The following is a 16,086-nucleotide window of genomic DNA, read 5'->3' on the forward strand; positions in this document are numbered from 1 at the left end:
ATTCCTACCCTCAGACCTGATCTCCAGGCCAAGGCTGTGGAGCTGGAACATGAGATGTTCCGAAGTGCCAAGGCGGCCAACCTGTACAAAGCCAGCGTGCTGAAGAAGGTGGGCCCTGGGCAGGGCATGCTTCTGGGCTAGGGTGGGAGAGACAGCCCCTCCAGCCTCCCAGGCTAGCTGCCTGTCCCCTGCCAGGAGGCCAGTTACCCAAGGGGAGCCTGACCTCCCTTCTTTGCCAGCCGGAGGTGTTTCCAGCCAACCCCGTCAGGACTAGAACTCATCCAGTGCCCAGTTACTTGCAGCCACGAGCTTGCGGAAAGCCTGGGTTGGGGCTCTCAGGAGCTAGTGGGTGTCACGGCGTCTCTGCCTGTCCCTGACTCAGGTGGCTGAGATCCACAGAGCCTCCAAGGATGGGCAGCTGTATGACGTGGGAAGCAATACCAGGAGTTGCAGTGCTCAGGCCCAGCCCCTGGAGCCCAGCGAGTATGACATCCGGCCGGCCTCCCAGGTATACTCGGTGAGCAGCATCCTGGCATCCACCCCAAACCTGGGTCTGGGAAAGGCATCGCTTCCGTTGTCCCCAGCCAGGGCACAGCTGCTTGCCCTCTCCTGGCGCCACAGCCCTGGCCCTGGGCGCCCTGCAGCAGGCCCTCCTGCCCTCCTGCTTCCCTCTGCAGCCCCCACAGGTCTTCTCTCCTTAGCCTGACCCCCCAGCGGTGTCCTGGTCAGTCTCTCCCTCCTCCACTCCCGAGAGCCCACCAGCCCAGCCATTCCTGGACCAGCCAGTGAGTGCCCTCAGATCTTTCTCCTCTTTACAGCTCAAACCCAAGCGGGTGGGAGCTGGTTTCCCCAGAGGCTCCTGCTCATTCCAGACGGCCGCTGAGCTGACGGAGAAGACGTGGGCCAAGGAGCAAGCCCCACAGCCTGTGCGGGGAGCTGAGTGGGAGGTCCCCAGCCAGCCCCTCGGCCTCCAGGGGGAGGACTGCAGTGAACCCCTCCCTGGGCCCAGAGGAGAGGCCCCTGGAAGCAATGCTTATTGTGGGGGGTCCTCCCCTGAGAAGAAGGTGAAAAGCCCCTCCAAGGGCGGTGCCAAGGCCCGGGCCAGCAAGAAGCAGCAGCTCCTAGCCGCCGCAGCCCTCAAGGATTCTCAGAACATCGCCCGCTTCTGCCAAAGGGCCAAGAGCCCATCTCCCCTCACCTCGGCCCCAGGGGCAGAAGGTGCCGGCCCTTCCTGTGAGGGAGTGCGGGGACCCCCAGCAGCCCCAGAGAAGTGCGCAGGGGAGGAGGATGGAGCCCTGGGGTGTTTGGCTGTGCCCCCCCAGACCAAGGAGTGCACCAGGGAGAGGCCAAGGTAAGGGCCCCGATAGTTCTGAAATTCTCTGGAATCCTCTTTGCTAACTGGGCCTCTGAAGCTCTGGCCGTTCCTAGGGCGCGCTCTGCTGGGCCGGCTGAGCTGCGGGTGCAGCTGGTGGCTGGAGTTCTCATGCCTGCTCTCCCCTCTGGCCAGAGCCTGCATACTCGGAGACCAGGGGCCCCCTGAAGGCCAGCCCACCCCCACCAAGGAGACACACAAGGGCAAGCGGGCCAGACCCCAGCAGGTACTGACAGGGACCAGGCCACAGGGGAGGAGGCCTGCAGACCAGACTGATATCTGTTCCGCTCTGAATTAGGGGTTTGGGAAAAATCATCTTTTTTTACATCCCAGGGATAGACGGGACAGGCTGGAGGGAGCTAGCGGATGCTGAGGCACAGTCTTCCAGAACGAGGGGAGGGGCCAGTGATAGGGAGCCCAAGAGTAACTCTCCACTCTGGTCCTGCACAGGAGAACCCAGAGAACCAGGCTCAGAAGAGGCCTCGCCTCTCAGCCAATGCCTCCATCTTAGCTGAGGCGAAGGACAGCATCTCGGCCAGCAATCAGGGCACCTTGAACCCCACAACCCAAGACTCCTGCCTTCTCCCAGCCCCTGGCATCTCCCTCAAGGAGGCTGCAAACGTTGTGGTCAAATGCCTGACCCCTTTCTACAAGGAGGGCAAGTTTGCATCCAAGGTAGGGTAGGTGGGCGGGTTCTGCCCTCCCCTGGGCCTGGGACGCCTGGGTTCAGTGGGGGCAGGGAGTGGAGCCAGAGAACAAAGCAGGGCAGAAGCAGGCCAGCCCCGAGGTTGCTGCCTCCCTCCCTGGGGTCTGCCTTGCTCTTGGGTCGTGGCTGAGGGCCACTGTGGGGGGCAGGGCAGGGGTCCGTGCTCTCTGCTCCTGTCACCCTCTGCCTCCAGGAATTGTTTAAAGCCTTCGCCCGCCACCTCTCTCACTCGCTGGCTCAGAAGGCCTTTCCTGGAAGGAGCGGTGAGTGCCTAAATTACCAGGCTAGGAGATGTTTGTGGGGCTTGGTGGCGGGGAGGAGACTGGCCCTCATGTTTCCCCTTCCCAAATCTGTAGTGAAGGAAGAGGCCCAGAATTTCATCAAGCAGTTTTTTCACGGTCGGGCCCGGTGTGAGAGTGAAGCTGACTGGCATGGCCTATGTGACCCACAGAGATGACCAGCTCCTGCCCGCTAGGGCCAGAGTGCTCCCCCAGCCTCAACTGTGGGCCAGCCTGGGCCTCACTCAGGAACAGGGAAGGTGGAAAGCCTACAGCCCTCAGGGGCACCGTCTTTGCTCAGGGTCCATACCTTCCAACCATACCTCGCTTTGGAGATGGCCCCAGACACCTCCCAAATCAAGGCCAAAGGCCAGAGGCCAGCCACTTTCTGCTTGCAGGGTCTCAGGTCGTCTTCCTCCTAGCCTCCCTGCCTCTCTTGGCTGGGTTTTCTGAACCAGATCCCCAGATTAGAAGGTGGTGGGGTGGGGTGGGGTGGCTGCTGCCAGGGGAACAGGAGGAAAGAGTGGTCCCTCGCCTCTTGTACTTAAATTGTAGGCCAGGGAGAGGCCACCTGTCCGAGGCATTGGGCTGCCTCAGGAAGAGCCCTGCTGGCCTCCGGTTCTTGGCCCACTACCCCTTTCCCTTGCAATGCCAGCCTCCAGCCTGGCCCCGGGAGCAGAACTTGGGAGCAGGGCAGCAGCCAGGCCCTGCTCTCTGCTCAGCTCCTGGTCAGGAAGGCCGGGCTGGACAGAGACTTAGCAGAGAAATAAAGTCCTGTTGGTTTGGACACACAGCCCCACAGACACAGACTTTTCTCTTGGGAGTTTTATTTCCTCACCGTTTGCTTCTCCCAGCCTTGGGTTCGTGCTGATGTTGAGCCAGGGCCTGGGGCCAGCTGGGCGCCCCCCCCCCCAGCCTGGGCAGCATCAGATGCCCAAGCAAGTCCCCGCAGCCCCCACTCCAGGCCCCCCAGGGGGAGTCCTGCTTTGGCCTTCTCAGTTGATGTCACTGTAGCAGCTCCTGCCTCGTGGCCTCCATGTGGGCCAGCAGCGCTGTGCTGCGGCAGATTCCAGAATAGCCAAATGGGGAAGTCCAAACCAAAACGGCCTGACAGCACCCAAGGGAGACCTTCCCGGTCAGACTTGGACCTGGGAGGGGCCCCTTCCTCATCTCCTCCCCTCCCCCATTCCTCTTGGGTGAGGCCGGCCACTAGTTGGGAACAAGGCTGCTGTCCAGCAGGAAGGCGATGGTGTCCTTCAGCTCCTGGGCCTGCCCGGGGAACAGGCATGTGAGGACAGGGCTCCCCAGTCTGCCCTGGCCCGCACCACACCCGAGCCCCCGGCATGAGCATGGGCCCAGGCTCTGGGCATGCCAAGCCTGGGGTCAGGTCCCGCCTGCCTTGCCAGGGTGTCTGTCATGAGAGGCCCCGGCCCCTCACCTTCGGCAGCTCAAACCAGATGGTCTGGGGGCTTTCAGCAGAGCCATAGTTGAGTTCCAGGCCAGGGGGCCCCTTACTCTCCAGGGGGCTCAGCAGGTGGAGCCGGTGCAGGTCCTTGAGGGCGATGGAGTGGCACCGTTTCTGCGGCAGCAGAGACAGCAGAGCTTGGCCTCTCTCGGGAAAGGCCACCATGGGTGATGGGAGAATGGCTCCAGGGTGCTCAGACCAGCACTGGGGCAGGAGCCCGGCCCACCTGGCTGTAGGGGTCCATGAGGATGAGATGCTGGCGGTTCAGTCCCAGGAGGCTGGGTCCGGGCAGGGCCAGTTGACTCACCCGCAGCACCACATAGACCGTGTAGCCAAAGAGGGGCAGCTGGCTCACGGCCTCTGGGAATGGAGGGGCCAGGGTAGGCATGCTGGCCATTCGGGCCCTGGGAGCTGCCGACTTGCTCAGGATGAGCAGGGCAGGGCAGGTAGAGAAGCTTCCTCAGCCCCTCCACCCCTTCCCTTCTGGGCCTCCTGCCTCGGCCCTTGCAAGCCCCGGGCCTCAGACCCACCGAGGAAGCTGATCTGTGCTTCTTGGGGGCTGCAGACTGGCAGCTGCCGCAGCTCCTGGTCCGTCAGGTTCCTTATGGCGGACATGTTCACTTGAGATTGCACCGGCTTTGGCAAGTAAGTCTGCAGGTCTCGCCTAGGACACAGGCTGGTCGGTCAAGGCTGGGTATGCAGCAGGCGCTAAATAAATGAGCAGGGGCTACTGTGGGTGAGATTGGGGATCCAGACTTACGAAGGAGGCGTGGGCCCTGCCTATGAGAAGCTGGGGTGGGAGGTCAGGTGTACACAGCCTCCAGGACTCCAGGCCCATCAGGTGAAGGCCAGGAGGGGTCCAAGTCGAGTGGCCTTGACAATGGAAGATGGGTGGGGGATGGGGGGCTGAAGGAGAGGTGGGCCTCCATACCAGCAGGGACCAGGGGTGGCAGGAGGTGTGGGGCCATGGGAGCACTCACTCCAACAGGTGGTCCTCTTGGGCCTTGCTGCGGTGCTGCAGGGCGGCCAGCCTGGCGAGTCGGGCGCCGGCCTTGGGGCTGACCAACAGCTTCCCCTGTAGGTAGTCCCGCAGCACCTGAGAGGGGACAGCAGTGAGGGAGGGAGGCTTGGAGGTCCCCCACCTAGGCAGGGGTTCCTCTGCAAGCTGCAGCCCAGGGTCAGGCCACCAGCTGGCTGGGGTCGGGGGGGGTGAGCGGGCGGCAGCGGACCTGCAAGTAGTGGGTGGTGATGTAGGTGGGATTATCGAAGTGCAGCGGGGTCTCCCAGCTGAGCCGCCGGCTGTGCAGGCTTATGTCCTGATCCATCACGCTGTTGAGGTACTCGTGGGGCCACAGGGGCCGCACCAGCTCGCCTGCGTGGGGAGCCCAGGTCCACAGCCCGCCCTGACATCCAGGGCCAGCCCCGGCCGCCGTCCTGCCAGCCCCAGCCTGGGAACTTCCCTCACTCACGGGCACACAACCAGCAGGTAAGCCACCTCCTGGAATCCAGGCTGGCTACCCCTTCCTCCCCAGGTGAGGGGCTCACCTTCCTTTTTGATGAGGAAGAGGGCAAATTCCTGCACTTCCTGGGGGTCCGTGATGCCCATTTGCTGACACACCTCCTCCAGCACTTCCACCGCCACCTGGGCATGTCAACGGGGCCGTGCGTGATGGGGGGAGCGAGGCTGGGGGGGGGGCAGAACTGATGCCACAGCTTTCCTGTCTCTCCCCAGCCCCTCTTCACTGGCCCCATGCTCACCGTGAAAGTCCGGATATTGGTTTTGTAATCCATACCCCCTGGCAGGTGAATTAGAAGCGAGCGGACTCCTTGCCCTTTCTGCCAAGGCAGGTTGTAGGGTCAGTCCACCAGTGGCCAGAGGCCCCAGCTCCCTGTCCCCTACCAGGGAGTCCCATAATGCCCAGCCTCCTGTACCCGCCACTGCCGCCCCCCCCCCCCCGCCTCAGTACCAGAAGAGCCTGAGTTTCACCCGGGGAGGGCAGCCGCAGGCGCCCCCCATATTTGACTGTGCGCTGGAGGTGCTCTTGGCTGCTCTGGGCCAGCTCTGCAGAGGGGAAGCAGGCTAGGGTCACAGGCATCTCCAAACCCCTCCCCAAGCTGCCAAGACCCCAGCCTGGAAGTCCCTCCCATAGCTACCTTGGCTTGGGCCCAAATCCTGCAGAAACTTGGTCACATAGGGCATCAGTGTGGCTGACGGGGGGAAGAAGCCTGTCAGGAGGCTGAGGAAGTTCCAGCCACGAGCACAGTGTTCCCTACAGGGTGGAGAGCCTGGGCTTCAGGCTGGCCAGACCATTCCCCGGCCCCAGCTACCCTCTGCCACTCCCCCCTGCCCCTCATACTCACGGCTGAGGGTGTCCGGTGACCTGCTTGATGACTTGGCAGTAAATCTCATCCCTGAGGTTCTCCTTCTCCCGGCACAGCTGTGGGGACGGAAGAGCAGGGGACAGGGTGGCATGAGAGCTGGAGTCGAAGAAATCCTAACAGCCCCGGCCGGGGCCACCTCTCCATCCTGGACACAGCTTGTGTCCAACTGGTCACTTAATCACTGTCCTCATCTGCATATGGGCTGTGCTCAGCCCTGTCTTCTCTGCTGGCTCCCCTTATTTCCTTGACCTCCGGGGCTGCGGCGCCCTTGGGCCTCAGTCTGCATGCCCTGATGATCTCAGCTGTTCCCACTTGCTGACTGCCAGTGCCGCCTCCAGCTCAGAGTTCTCCCTTGAACCCTGGCCCCCCACTTGGAAGTCTGGACTTCGCACTTCCCATGTCCAAAACAGATTACTGCAGCAACCCAGACCCGCTCCTCCCTTCGGTCCCCATATCAAAGACGGTCCTTACTCTGGGCAAGGCCTCTGTGACAGCCTGGGCCCCTCTCTGTCACACCCCACAGATAATACATAGCAAACCCTGTTGCTCTGAGGCTTCTCCCCTCTGCTGCTCCCTGTGGGCCTGGCCCGCACCATTCCTCACCTGTGATCATTGCAATAACCACCTCTGGCACTTATACCCTCCTGGGAGGGGATGGCAAATGACCAGCACCCCCTGAAAATGTAAGCCAGTCCCTCTGCAAACCCCCTCGAGTGACTGCCCATCTCTCTTGAGAAATCCGAGTCCCAACAGTAACCTACGATGGCCAGTCATGACCTGGACCCGCCGAGACTCCCCGGCCGCCTCCTCCACCCTGTTTTGTCTCACTGGGCACGCCAGCCACGCTGGCCGTGCTGGTGCTAAGGCTCACCCTCATCAGGAATGTCGCCCCTGCCCCTGTTTGCCCGCATGCACACATACCTCTCCCCCCAGCTTCCCTCAGATCTGTTCCAGGGTCTCCTTGTCACCGAGCCTCTGCATTATAGCAGCCCCTTCCCTGCTGTATCATTCTCCACAGCACCTTTTACTCTTGGACACATTGTGTCCTGGTTTACCAGATGTCTCCTCTCACTAGATTGTAAGCTTTGTGGGGACTGAGCTGGCTTGGTTCATGCCCTGGGCATGTAATAGGTGCTCAATAAATTCTTTTGGATGATTTGAATGACTAGTGACCAAGGGAAGGGGGAAGCCACTTAGGCCCAGGCAGAACAGGAACAGACCCTCAAGGCACATGGAGTCTCCCCAAAGCTTTCAGCAGAACAAGCTCTTGCTCACCCTCAGCAGGTCATACAGGAGCTCCATCTCATCCTTGCCCCGGGGCTTAGACTGGTCCCCCATAAATTGCATCAGAACTGCAGGCAGGATGAGAAGCATAGTGAGCTGAGTTGGGGGCCTGGCTCTGGCCCATGCTGTCACTAGACAGGGCTTTTCCTGTTATCTCATGCCTTGCTCCCAAAAATGCATGTGAGCCAGGCAGGGCAGAGTAGAACAGTCACTGCTTTACTGATGAGGAAACAGGGCTCAGGGAGGTTCCGTGGGCACATGTGGCTGCTTACAGCACGTAGCCAGCGGGACATAGCACCGCCTTCCTGCCCAGACTCCACGCAACCCACCCCCGCTCGGGAGTAGAAATAGGTGAGGGCTATGGGGGCTCGGTAACCACCAGTGAGCTTCCCCGAGTTGACAAGGACAGAAGGTGACCTGGCGCCTAGGTCCAAGGCACTACAGATATAGGGACCCAGGATGCTACGGTCACTCACCCCGGAAGCTTTCCACAGCCTGCCTGTTTGCATCCTCCTCACTGAGGCTGAGGAGCGACTCTTGTATGGGAGCCTGTGGCCAAAGAGACTGGGCTGTGGCCCTGGGGTCCGTGGGGGCCAGAGGGCAGGTCCCCTGGCCCGACCCTCCCCCACCTGCCCCCTCACCTTTGTGTACTGCACCAGGCTGGCCATGGCCTTCTCCTTAGCATCTTGACCGGTGTGGTCCAGCCTGAGGGGGCAGAAGGAAGGACAGCCCTGCTTGCTCGGCCCCCACGCCCCCATCAGGTTGTGTCGGGAGAGTGCTAAGAGCACTGGCTTGGTGCCTCTGAGCAGGGAGGCCCACTTCAGGGAGACTGAGGACAGGCAGGCAGAAGGGTGGGCCCAGGGCACTCACAAGGTCTGGGGCTTCCGGAAGTGGTACAGGGCAAATTCCTGCATGGTGTAGTTGTGGGAGTCCGTGGACAGAGAGATGTAGGCTACAGAGTCATCGCTGTGTGCCTGGCTCCGGGGGCGGGCATGGTGCTGGGAGCACAGGAGACCTCATGCCACCTGAGGTCCCACTGGCCTGTCCAGAGGCCCCGCCCAGCCCAGGCCAAGAGGAGCAGGCAGCAGCAGCAGTGAGCACACCACCAGAAGCAGGAAGTCCAGAGGCCTTTATTGAGCATCGTCTAGGCAGCACTTAGCTAAGTGCTGGAGGGACACAAAGAGTGCACCGCGCAGCCCCTGCCCGCAGGGGGCTCACACTCTTGATGGGGAGACAAGAAATCAGGAGAGGGTAGAGGGGCGGCATCAGACCAAGCGCTAGCCACCAGGTGGCAGGTGATCCTGGCCGCTCAGGAGCCATTGAGCCCTTTCCGTCCTCGACTCCTAGTTAGGCTTCGCCTCCACCTCTCCCGTCTTCCTCACCTCTGCTGCCCTCTCCCACTGAGCCAGCCCTGGCTCTCTCTGCTGCAGCTGACTCTTGCGCCGGCCACTCTTCTCTGGCGAGAAGGAAAAGTCTGGAGCAGCAGCTGGCTGAACTGTGTCAGCAGGAAAGAGTCCAGAACGGCCCCCGGTGGAGCCAAACTGCCAGCCTGGAAGGCATCCAAGGACAGCGCCTCACCCACCTGGCCCCTCTGCCCCTCCGAGGCTCTGCCATGTGCTGTCCTCCCCGTGCCAGCCGCCCTGCTCGCCCCCAGGGATACCGGGCTCCAGCGCGGCCACTGGCAACAGCTTGATGAAGTCCCCACGGTGGAAGCTGAGGAGGCTGTGGTCGTCGGTGATGTAGCTTCGTAGGGCAATGACGTAACCGGAGTCCTGCAGGCAGGAGGGTGAGCAGGCAAGGCAGCCGGCCTGCCTGCCACCCCAGTCCTACCCACCCCACCTGCTCCCTGTTGGCCTTCCTCCCCACCCAGCACTCCAGAGTTCCAGGGACCCGGCCTGAATGCCCAGCCGCACTCCCGGCGGCTGGAAGGAGCTTGGCTGACGGCCCAGAGCCCAGCCAGACCAGATACAGCACAGCTAGAGGCGTCCCCTTCCCCGGACCCAGGCCCCCAGCCCAGCTGCCCGCCAGCCCCCTGCCCGGCCTGCACTTGCCTTCTTGAGCTCGCTCAGAAACAGCTCAATCATGGCCTTGATGGCACTCGCCCGGGCCGCGTGCAACACCAGCTGCTCACTCTTCAGTGACAGCTCCAGGGAGGAGCTGCCCCGGCACTCCACGCCCAGCACCTCAGCAAAGCTGCGCGCAGGCAGAGGCATGAGCTGAGAGCCGTCTCGCCCCTGCCAGCCCCAGCCCAGGCTCCGGCCCAGGCCCCGGCCCAGCCCCCGGCCCAGGCTCACCTGTACGAGCACAGCGTCTTCAGCTGGTCGGGGTGGAAGCCGGGGCCTTTGGTCACCTTGAGCAGTCTCAGCCCCCGGTGGGACACGCCCAGCAGCTGCACGTCACTGCTGCTCTCACCCTGCGTGGAAGGAAGGTGGCTAGGTCACAGGCTCCTGGTCCCCACCACCACCCAAGACGCCCCAGGGCTACCCAGGCCCAGTGCTGTTCTTTGTCCTTCCGTTGGGGCCCACCCTGGCCCCGGTTCTCATCCCTGCGACAAAGGCCCATGCTGAGCGTGCTGGGATCCAGACTGGGGTGCCTCACTGACCGACACGGGGAAAATTCGGGAGAAGTAATTGGCCCAGTTGTCCCTGGCGGCCACCACAATGCGCTTCTTGACGTTGTCCTCGGTGGTATCAAGCGAGTCCAGGCCCACCTCCAGGTCTCCTGTGGGCAGAAACGACCCCAGACTGTCCTCGGGCTCCCTCACAGGGGGGATTCCAGAGTTTGCCCCCTCTTTCCAGACAGACCTAGTCCCAGCACTTCAGCCCCCCAATTCCCGGGTCCCTGGACCGTACCCAGCAGCTCTTTCATTTTGCTCCGCTCATCCTGGGAGATCCGGATGCAGGACTCGGCAAAGGTGTCCCTCAGGATCTGGGGGCAGAGCCAAGAGGTCACCACCGGATCCCTGTGCCAGAGCTCACCATGGAAGCAGCCACACATGGAGGAAAAGCTGGAGAGCCCCGTGGGGCTCTGGCCAACCCCGCCCAGAGCTCCCGCTCCCCTCCCTCAACCACCGCTGCTGTTCCAGGGTCAGCTGAGATCAATTCCCTGAAGGAACAGAACCTGGTGGGGGGAGGGGCGGGACCCTGGGAGCATCCAGGGGCGGCAAAGGAACAGGCCTCAGGGAGCATCTGCTCCGTGCTGGGGCCTGGCTGGGGCCTGGCTCGGGGACAGTATACACCACAGTCTGAATCCTCACTGCAGGCCAGTGCTGGCCCTTCCTCTCAGGAATGTGGTGAGGACGCAGTAAGGGAAGGCAGGGCTTGACACACAGCACCTGCCCTCTAAGTGCCCTCAGGCCTCTCGCCTGGCGGGAACCGGCCTAGGTGCGCACGCAGTCTGTCCGTGCAGCGGGCAGGTGGGCCTGGCTCTCACCTGCTCACAGAGGAGCCTGAGGCAGTAGGGGTGGCTGAAGTTCTCCCGGGGGTAGAACACCTGCAGGTGAGCAGGAGAGGAGAACCGATGGGAATGGGGCCCTGCCCCCACCTACCTCCCGGCCCCCCACCTGCCTCCCGGCCCCCGGAAGGAAAACCAGGCCCGAGGCGGCGGGTCGTGGGAAGGCAGCCCCCAGTGTTTGTGTGCCGGGAGATGCTGGGGTCCCGCCCACAGCCCGCCGCCCCTGCCCCGGCCTCGCCCACCTCCTTGCGGAGGAACAGCCTCCAGGGCGGGTTGACGTAGGAGAAGCACACGCTGCCGGAGGGCACGAGCAGCTGCGTGGACACTCCCTGGTCCTCCATGGGCTCCATCCAGCCTGGCTCCATCCAGCCTGGCAGAGGGAGGGGTCACAAAGCTTCAGGCGAGGAGCTGCCAGAGCCAGAATGACGGGGACATGGGGACAGAAGACCGTCCCCGCCCTCGGGCCCTGCGAGAGCTCGGCCCGCTCCGACTTCGCTGCCTCCCTCCTGCCCACATCCCCTCTCGGGCCTCCATTTCCAGCCCTGACTTTCCCTGCTGTCCCTGACCACGTCAGCAGGGTCACTGAGTTCCTGATGGAGCTGCCAAGATGCACCGAGGACAATAGTCCGGGACAGTCCCTCCATGCCACATGGTCCCCAGAGGCACCCGGGCCCTGCCCTGGACGGGAACGCGGAAGCCAGGGCTCCTCGCCCATGGCTCCAAAGTCCGGAGCCCCGAGCACCTGAGCAGCTGACCTCACTTGAGCACTGAGAGGCTTCTGGGAACCCTGCCCCACCCCCACGAAGCCTACCACAGAGGGACAGAAGGTTCCTTACTGCGGGGCCCAGCTGAAGGGGTCCCTGGTTCCTCAGGCGGAGGCAGAGGGGGCGCTGGTGGAGGTGAGGGTGCCTGGGCCGCGGGCGGAGTCTGGCCGGAGAGACCCCGGTTCTCCTTGATGGAGCTGGAGGGCCCAAGCTGTGGGGGGACCTTGGGTCGAGGGGCCACAGCTGGTGGGGGGCCCTTCCCTGGGCTGGGGGACGGCGTCTAGGGAGACAGAAGAATAGGGGTAAGGCCAGATTTACGCCAGAGAGCCTCAGACTCGAGGTGAGAAGCCATGCCCCGGACGGGAGGGGGCCTCACCGACATGGGTACGTGGGCACCGCTGATCCCCAGCTTAGCCAGAGCCTCGTCCTTAGGGTTGTTTTTCTTCATGAAACTTTTTGGGGGCTTCCTGAGAGAAGGAAGAGGTCCTACGTCCACAGGGTGACTCCCCATGGAGGGGGCGGCCCTGGTCACCCCGAGGCCCACCTGGACGGCTGCACGGGCATGGGCACGGGGCCCGGGCGGCTCTGGTACATGCGGATGATGTTGCGGATCTCCCTGCTCGGCTCTGCGCGCTGTCGGGGGGCCGACTCGGGGGCACCACCAGGCCCCACCTCCCGGGCCGCTGGCTCAGCCTCAGCCTCTCGCGGGGCTTTGGCTCTACCTTGTGTCAGTGGCTTCTTCACTATGGGCGGAGGTGGGGGGGAAGGTGCTGACCAGAGGAGAAGAAAAGCGTGAGACCCCGTCCAGACGCACAGCGCCAGGCCTTCCCCCCACGTCCGCACCACCTGCTCGGGGTTTGTCCTCTTCCTGCTCCTCCTCCTGGGGGATCTGCACCTTGGGTGGGGGCCTCGCTGTCTTCACCTTGATCTGCTGCTGCCCTGTAAGTGCCCCAGATGCCCCGATTACTCTCCCTGGCACGCCCAGCGGGCTCCTAGACGGGCTACATCGACCCGGGGCAGGAGAGCGTGCCCCACGGGCCCCGGCCAGACCCAGGTGGTGGCCGGGTTTCTGCACAGGCTGGCCACCCCAAGCACCCTCACCCATCTTCTGGAAATAGTCCTGTTTCTGCTGGAAGCTCTTGGGCCGCGGGGGCTTCTCTCGGGCCTCCTGTGAGGTCTCCTGTGGGCGGGAACGGGAGGTGAAGGAGCAGCCCCACCAGCCAAGTCGCCCTCTCCCAGCACCGCTCCTGCCCTGCGCCGTCCCTGGGCTAGGGCCCGAGGCATCTTTTCCTCATCTTCCTGCTCCTGCGGGGTCTCCCGGCCAGGAAGTCCTGGAGCCTGCCGTTTCCTGCCCCCTGCCCCCTGCCCGGCCTCGGCTCCTCGCCCTCGCACAGGCACCCACCGATTCGGACTCTCGCTCCGGCTCCTCCCGCGGGGCCAGGGGCTTCTTGGGCTTGGGGGCGACGGCTGGGGGTGAGGTCGGGGAAGCGGCTCCAGAGGCCTGGGCCCGAGGCTGAGCCTGGCGCTGGCGCTGCTGCGTCTGCTGCTCCAGCGACAGGGTCATGGCCTGGGCGGTCATCTGCTGGGCCTGAGGGGGGCGGGGCGGCAGGCCCAGTAAGAGCTGGTCCGGCTCTGCCCCGCAGCCGTGTCCCCGCAAGGCACCCCGAGGGCCCTGCCCACCCTCACCAGGAGGAGCGCCTGCTGGTTGATGAAGTTCTGCTGCTGGGCTGCCAGCTGCCTCGGGTCCACGCTGGGCAGCAGGGGCTGCGGCTGTGGCTGCGGCGGCACCACCATGGCTGTAGGGGGCATACGAGTGCCAAGCTCGCACGGGGCCCTCTGCCTACTGCACCCGCTGGGCCCCTGGTAGGACCTTCCTTCCTCCAGTTCCTGAGAAGGGACCTGCCACCCGGCCTTACCTGGCATGGCAGGGACCGCACCCATCGCTGGCATCATGGGCATGGGGGCAGGGATCATGGCTGGCTGGTATCCAGGCATCTGCATCATCCCTGGGTAAACTGAGGCAACAGGGCCTTCCCAGATCGATCCTTATCTGGGTCCACAGACCCCCTCCCTCCAGCCCCAGGCAACAAGAAGAGGAAGGGCCACCAGGGTGCTGGCAGGAGCTCTCACCCCAGTTGCCTGGGGTTCCCAGGCCCATGCTTGCCCGTGCCACTGGGAAAACCCTGGCTGGATGCTCGGCCCTGCACTCACCCATGGGGTAGCTGCCTTGCTGCATGGGCCCAATGGAGCCCCCTCCCTTCATGCGGTTGCTCAGAGCCCAGCCTTGCTCCAGATCCTGAAGAGACAAAGGCCACAAGCCACAGGGTCAGAACCGGAGCCCTGGGAGAGACGGGAGAGGCAGTGGAGGCCCCAGTGGGGTAGGAGCAGGGATGGGTTGGGTGTGTGTGCAGAACACTCACGCTGTGGCCCGGGGAGAGGACTGGCTGGAAGAGGTGGTCCAGGAAGCCATCCAGGTTCCCTGAGGTCCGCGAGTCCCCTGTGGGGCCAGAGGAGGGTTAGTGTCACCCTGGGGTGTGGGACATCCTGCACCCCGTTCCCGTTGCACAGCAAACCTCACTGGGCCCATTCTGGCCTTACCTGACTGGCTCCTGCTGGGCAGTGCTGGGGCTGGCCCTGGAGGTGGACCTGGGGGCAGTGAGGGGGCCTCGATCCCCGGGGCAGGGGGGATGTCCTCGGCACTGCAGGAGACAGGGGGCCCAGCTAAGGGGGGTGCCTTGGATGGGGTAGCGTCCGGGCTGAGGCAAGGAATAGAAACTGCTGTGGGGGGTCATCCCATGGGGTGGCAGAAGGTGAGGTGTGTGGGGGGGGTGCTGGGCCTGTAACAGGTCCTGCGAACCCCGGGGTATGAGAGGGTGGCTAAGGGAGTCACCTATGACAGAACAGGGACAGGAACAGGCTGGGACAGGGGTGCTGGGGCGGCACCTACAAGCCACGGGGGGCAATGGGGTAGCTGTGGGGACTGACTGGGTCCCCCAGGTCCTCAGTCTGGCCGATGAGGTCCAGCACGAAGTCACAGCCGAGCAAATCCTGCCAAGAGTCCCCAGAGTGCAGTGACACGGACCAGCCACGGGGGGGCAGCTCCAGGCCTCTGGGAGGGACAGAGGGGGCGCCATGGGACTGGTCAGCCAGGAAGACCACCACCTCGAGGGGCAAGGACCTGAGGGCGGGCCAAGGGGAGGCATCTAGGGAAGGGGCAGGACCTGGGTGAGGAACTGGTTTCCTTGGACAGTTCTTTATTCGCGCCTCACAACCTTCTGCTTCCACATCGGCTCATTTATCTATTGACCTGTTCCGTTAGAATCCAGACCCCAGACAGAACCTCTACTCTTGCTCCCTGTCTTGAACCTACTGTCTGGCTCCTGCCCACTTATCCCTTCGCACCCCACTCCGCCAATGCCCTCGGGGAGCAGGCTCTGGCGCTGGGCTTGCGGGAGGCCCCTGACAGGACAGCAGGCGGGGAGGATGAGGATGGGACAGCAGTCCGAGTTGGCCACACTCCCCACCCCGGGCCCCGTACCTGCTGTGCAGAATCCACCCAGCGAGCTGCTCCCCCGTGGTCCAGGACTCCACCTCGGCTGAGTAGCACTCCTCTGCAGGGACAGGGGTGGGGGCTGGGGTGAGGGGCTGCAGGTCCTTCCGACGGGAGGGGACTGCTGTCCCCACAGGGGTTCCGGGAGCAGGACAGAAGGACAGCAGGACAGGACCCTGTGATCAGGGTCCCGGGGGGTGCAGCTGGAGGGCTGAGGCGGGAAGGGGGCCCAGGGAGGGTGAGGAGGCAGGGCTGGCTCCACTGTGGGCCTGGGGAGGCCAGAGCAGAAAGTGAGCATCACCATTGAAGGTAAAGACGTCCAGAGCCATGCGGCCCCGCCGCCGTCCGGCTGTCCACTCGAGCTGGGTGGGGGGGTGGGCCCGTGCCATCCCAGGGGCCAGATGCGTCTGCTCCAGCGCCCCCAGCAGCTTGTGCTGGCACAGCGCTGCCATGCCTCTGGGGGCCTGGTCGGACACAAACCTGTGGGGACAGCACAGGGCAGCTGTGGGGGTGGGCAGTCCACCGACCGCACTCACCGGGCCCCGCGGGGCAGGCTCCTTACTTCAGCAGTGGCTTCTGTAGGGTGGGCATGGGGGGAAAGGCGCTGAGCAGGATGGCCATGAGGGCCCAGCTGCGCTGGCTCTTCTGCTCATCCGGGTTGTGCCAGATCTGGGCCACCAGCTGGCTGAAGATCTCGTCCCGTAGCCCTGGCCGGCGCTGGCCCTGTCGCACCAGGTATTCGCCCATGCTCTGCTCCTGCCAGGGGGGCAGGGACCCATCCCCCAGGAGCCGCAGCATCTGTAGACATAGAGCAAGGCGAGGGCAGGACATG

General features: G+C 63.9%; 2 protein-coding genes across 3 annotated transcripts in view; one reads left to right on the forward strand and one right to left on the reverse strand.

The window, feature by feature from the left end:
- RECQL5 (RecQ like helicase 5) overlaps positions 1–3,159 on the forward strand; it is a 35,395-nt gene extending 32,236 nt beyond the window's left edge. Inside the window, exons 14-20 of one of the 2 annotated variants that reach the window (XM_045814491.2) lie at positions 15–108; positions 383–517; positions 819–1,351; positions 1,508–1,598; positions 1,823–2,047; positions 2,272–2,341; positions 2,435–3,159. In XM_045814491.2, the coding sequence (XP_045670447.2) occupies positions 15–108; positions 383–517; positions 819–1,351; positions 1,508–1,598; positions 1,823–2,047; positions 2,272–2,341; positions 2,435–2,535 (1,249 nt within the window). In that variant the 3' untranslated portion in view covers positions 2,536–3,159. Of the gene's footprint in view, positions 1–14; positions 109–382; positions 518–818; positions 1,352–1,428; positions 1,599–1,822; positions 2,048–2,271; positions 2,342–2,434 lie in introns of those variants that run through there. The other variant, XR_006782778.2, reaches the window with a different exon arrangement.
- Positions 3,160–3,230: 71 nt separating this feature from the next.
- The window catches only part of MYO15B (myosin XVB), a 29,719-nt gene continuing 16,863 nt past the window's right edge, over positions 3,231–16,086 (reverse strand). Inside the window, exons 26-63 of the mRNA XM_087854116.1 lie at positions 15,817–16,052; positions 15,556–15,734; positions 15,243–15,315; positions 14,652–14,813; positions 14,303–14,403; positions 14,125–14,201; positions 13,916–14,000; positions 13,621–13,719; positions 13,391–13,500; positions 13,107–13,292; positions 12,806–12,884; positions 12,551–12,643; positions 12,249–12,474; positions 12,081–12,171; positions 11,777–11,984; positions 11,183–11,310; positions 10,920–10,979; positions 10,340–10,415; positions 10,090–10,208; positions 9,782–9,900; positions 9,539–9,680; positions 9,148–9,259; positions 8,870–9,036; positions 8,358–8,485; positions 8,129–8,192; positions 7,964–8,036; positions 7,479–7,555; positions 6,183–6,259; positions 5,976–6,091; positions 5,789–5,883; positions 5,580–5,657; positions 5,367–5,463; positions 5,051–5,193; positions 4,802–4,917; positions 4,352–4,485; positions 4,048–4,181; positions 3,795–3,935; positions 3,231–3,625 (exon numbers count right to left, since the gene is read on the reverse strand). Of these exons, the coding sequence (XP_087710242.1) occupies positions 3,566–3,625; positions 3,795–3,935; positions 4,048–4,181; positions 4,352–4,485; positions 4,802–4,917; positions 5,051–5,193; positions 5,367–5,463; positions 5,580–5,657; positions 5,789–5,883; positions 5,976–6,091; positions 6,183–6,259; positions 7,479–7,555; positions 7,964–8,036; positions 8,129–8,192; positions 8,358–8,485; positions 8,870–9,036; positions 9,148–9,259; positions 9,539–9,680; positions 9,782–9,900; positions 10,090–10,208; positions 10,340–10,415; positions 10,920–10,979; positions 11,183–11,310; positions 11,777–11,984; positions 12,081–12,171; positions 12,249–12,474; positions 12,551–12,643; positions 12,806–12,884; positions 13,107–13,292; positions 13,391–13,500; positions 13,621–13,719; positions 13,916–14,000; positions 14,125–14,201; positions 14,303–14,403; positions 14,652–14,813; positions 15,243–15,315; positions 15,556–15,734; positions 15,817–16,052 (4,461 nt within the window). The 3' untranslated portion in view covers positions 3,231–3,565. The remainder of the gene's footprint in view (positions 3,626–3,794; positions 3,936–4,047; positions 4,182–4,351; positions 4,486–4,801; positions 4,918–5,050; positions 5,194–5,366; positions 5,464–5,579; positions 5,658–5,788; positions 5,884–5,975; positions 6,092–6,182; positions 6,260–7,478; positions 7,556–7,963; positions 8,037–8,128; positions 8,193–8,357; positions 8,486–8,869; positions 9,037–9,147; positions 9,260–9,538; positions 9,681–9,781; positions 9,901–10,089; positions 10,209–10,339; positions 10,416–10,919; positions 10,980–11,182; positions 11,311–11,776; positions 11,985–12,080; positions 12,172–12,248; positions 12,475–12,550; positions 12,644–12,805; positions 12,885–13,106; positions 13,293–13,390; positions 13,501–13,620; positions 13,720–13,915; positions 14,001–14,124; positions 14,202–14,302; positions 14,404–14,651; positions 14,814–15,242; positions 15,316–15,555; positions 15,735–15,816; positions 16,053–16,086) is intronic.

This window comes from Ursus americanus, chromosome 23, assembly GCF_024610735.1.
Source record: "Ursus americanus isolate L20-20 chromosome 23, mUrsAme1.1.p, whole genome shotgun sequence".
Taxonomy (NCBI): domain Eukaryota; kingdom Metazoa; phylum Chordata; class Mammalia; order Carnivora; family Ursidae; genus Ursus; species Ursus americanus.